Genomic DNA, 3,434 nt, shown 5'->3' on the forward strand with positions numbered 1-3,434 from the left:
AGAACAAGAAAATTGAAAGAAAAGGGCAACGGTGATGAGTGATACGCGCTCTGAGATGGGAACAAAGGACTGAGTGGGACTGGTGGGGTGGAAGCTGCTGGTCGTGACTCGTACCAGTGGCTTAAATACTCATCTGTCTTCCCTGGCGCGCCTTTGGGTGTCACTGTGGTCGGTCCTCTAGCCCGCTTGTGGGATCCTCCGCGGTACCCAGTCCGAGGTCGTATCGCGTAACTCCGCTTTGTCGTACGTGCGCATATCATGGGTTGTAGTTCGGCTAGGTGTCCGGTCTCATGGGTTCGTATGAGTGTCCACCTAGCTGTGGAGTGGGGAGGGGGGCGCCTAACATGGACCTTAGCCCCTTCTGCTGCGCGCCAGTAACTCCCAATAAATATGTGTTAGCTATCGAGCCGATACTGGCTGGCTGCGCGTCGGCTTCGAGGTCAGATTATTAAGAACTTTCCTCCAGGATTGACATGAACCCCCAAATGCTGACTCGGAAACAGATGTTTCACTCTCGAGAGACAATCGTTTCGTGTCCAGGAAAAGTTCTAATCGCTGGTGGATACCTGGTTCTCGATAGGGCCTACCCTGGAATCGTCGTTGGAACTTCCTCAAGGTTTTACACTGTCATCAAGCCTGCCCCGTTACTCCCAGATGAATCTCTAGAACAAGCCGATTTGAAGTATCCACAGATCAGGCTTTCGATTCGATCACCCCAATTCATTAATGCGGAATGGTCCTATCTCATAAGTCTTTCTGCTCAAGACCACTTAATTGTTGAGCCAGACACGTTAGTGTTGTATTTCGAAACCAATTGACGTTCTTTCTCAGCCCAATACTGACCCTTCTCTCTCCGCTGTAGATCATCTTCGCAAAATACCTTTGTCGAATTGGCTGTTCGGGAGTCGCTCAAACTATCCTTGGCCCTACAGACCCTTGATCAATTCATTCTCCATAGACCACTCGGAAAATCTGATCAAAATGGACGCTCGGTGAACCAGCCATACCCTATGACCATCACCATACTGGGCGACAACGATTTTTATTCCCAACCACGGCACGATGATGTAAGGATAGCCGGATTTGATGTCAGAAAGGGAAATAAAAAATATTGAATGATGATTCTTCTTGGTCAGGCTCGTGTTGCACCCTTTAATCGATTGAACACCACCTTGAAAGATGTCCACAAGACCGGTCTCGGATCATCTGCCGCCATGGTGACCTCCCTCTGCTCAGCGATCTTGGTCCATTTCTCCCCCTCCGTCGACCCTCAATCCCGATCGACAAAACTGCTGCTCCATAATTTATCGCAATATGTCCATTCTCTTGCCCAAGGAAAAGTCGGGTCCGGGTTCGATGTGAGCGCCGCTGTTTATGGAACTCATGTCTACCGGCGATTCTCTCCTTCTTGTTTGGATGGGCTATTAGCCTCCTCTGGGGACCAAGTAGATGTCAGCAATCACTATACTCATCTGCATTTCTCACATAGATTTCGTACTCAAGGGTACTCAAGTTGGTTTTCTCTTGTTTACATTCACCTCCTAAAAAAGCTGGCACCAGAACAACTTCGGAAGGCTCTTGATCCAAAAATCAATCCTAGTTGGGTAGATCCATCGACAGCAGGGGCAATCGAACGATTTTCGATTCCTAAGTTCACAACTCTCTTGCTCGCCGATGTGGATGCGGGAAGTCATACTCCTAGCATGGTTGGCAAGGTTTTTAAGTGGAAAAACAGCGAAACCGAAATTGGTAAGTTAGGTGAAAGTATAACCATTGCGGATGTGCCTGTTTCAAATATAACTACAAACTCAACCATTTCTTTTGTGCTTTTACTCATTACCTAGCCGGTCAAATATGGAATGAACTGTCAATACAGAATAACCAAATAAAAGTAGCATTCGCAAGATTAACCAGCCTTTCCAACATGGATGAAAAGAATTATTTGTCCGAAGTACTCAAATTGTCGATCGACTCAGGCTTTCATCTACAGGTAAATATGAAAGTATTTTAACAAAGCAAGAATCAGAAACAAGAAGAACAAGCCACATCTTTCTCTGGCCGAATACCCCCACTCAAGCATTGTATTTTTAACACTTCATTAACAGTACAGACTAATTTCTTTGGTTTTGGTGATGAATATCATTAGCAAGATCCTAGCCCGGTAACGGAAACGGATGATGTTCGAACATTATTTATTAAAGTTTCCTCTATAAGCAAGGCGTGTACAGTTGGTCTTCTCAGAAGAAAAGAGGCGGGCGTCCAAGAAATCAAATTAGGCCTGACCGATTTCATCTCAATGTGTTCCTCTAGGCGATTCGTCAGTTGATGAAAAAAATGGGAAGCAAATCTAATGTCCCAATCGAGCCAGATAGTCAAACTCACCTGCTTGACGAATGCGAAAGACGCCAAGGTGTTGTTGGTAGTGGAGTACCCGGTGGTAAGACCCAGTTGAATCTACTTCGCTTCTTGTAATCAAGTCCAAATCTGCACTCTGAGATTCTAAATAATTTCTTGTCCGTAACTTGGGGCAGCTGGAGGGTATGATGCGATTTGGGTCTTGGTTTTCACTCCACCACCACTTCCAGCATCCCCAGTTGCAGCACAGGTCGAGGAACGATCTGGAAACATATTAATCCGAAACGTCATGGATTTCTTGAACGACTGGCCGCATAGCTCAGTTAGAGTTTTGTCGCCTGATTCATGGGTAGTCGGTGGATCATCAACAAGAAAAAAGGCACTAACACCACTGGGTTCGGATGATGATTGCCACGATGGGGATGGAATCATGATCTTTAACGATCTCAAACTTGTTGATAGCTTGAAATCACAGCTTGACTTATTTTCTTGAATAATGTGTGCATGCATGCATACCCTAAAGCTATGTATACCACAAAGCTATGTATCTTTCTATATACTTTGTTAGAATGTTACTTCACACCTCTGCTGCATCCACTGATGCCATTGTTATACCTACTTCACTGTAAAAAAAAACTCAAGAAACTGCAGCCAGTTTTTGCAATATTGCATGTCAACTGGCAGAAGTTTCTTGAGTATTTTTCACAGTGACTTTATCAATCATGGTTTGAAAATTACCAGTATGATGTAGCGCATACTGCCTAGGAGTTCAATTCTTACCCAAGCTGTGGTGATCTTCATCTAGTAGAGTCACAAATGGACAGCTTACTATCAACTAGAAGAAGTCCTCAGTCTTTTCATGAAGACTGAAATAAGGAAGATTGAGAACACCTTGAGCGGAGAGGGGATGGGCTGTACCCAACTTTCACAGGGATTTCCAGATCTCTCATCTGCAATGTATTTTTCAAGGCGTCATGGATAGCTGACATAGGGGCAACAGTGGGCCTTTACTTTACTGTAACTGGGCCCTTGCAGTATAGTAAATCTGTTTTTATAATCACTGGTACTTGACTGGTGTG

At 44.8% G+C, this 3,434-nt stretch overlaps 1 protein-coding gene across 1 annotated transcript; it reads left to right on the forward strand.

Annotated features, from left to right (window-relative positions):
* Window positions 1-473: 473 nt before the first annotated feature.
* On the forward strand, window positions 474-2,848 carry PtA15_7A793 (uncharacterized protein; the record flags this gene model as incomplete). The annotated part of the gene is made up of 8 exons (XM_053171437.1): window positions 474-790; window positions 863-1,067; window positions 1,137-1,451; window positions 1,551-1,749; window positions 1,845-1,990; window positions 2,147-2,218; window positions 2,311-2,437; window positions 2,532-2,848. 8 exons carry the CDS (start codon window positions 474-476, stop codon window positions 2,846-2,848), a joined length of 1,698 nt encoding a protein of 565 aa, XP_053022619.1.
* Window positions 2,849-3,434: the final 586 nt, after the last annotated feature.

This window comes from Puccinia triticina, chromosome 7A (assembly GCF_026914185.1).
Source record: "Puccinia triticina chromosome 7A, complete sequence".
Lineage (NCBI taxonomy): Eukaryota > Fungi > Basidiomycota > Pucciniomycetes > Pucciniales > Pucciniaceae > Puccinia > Puccinia triticina.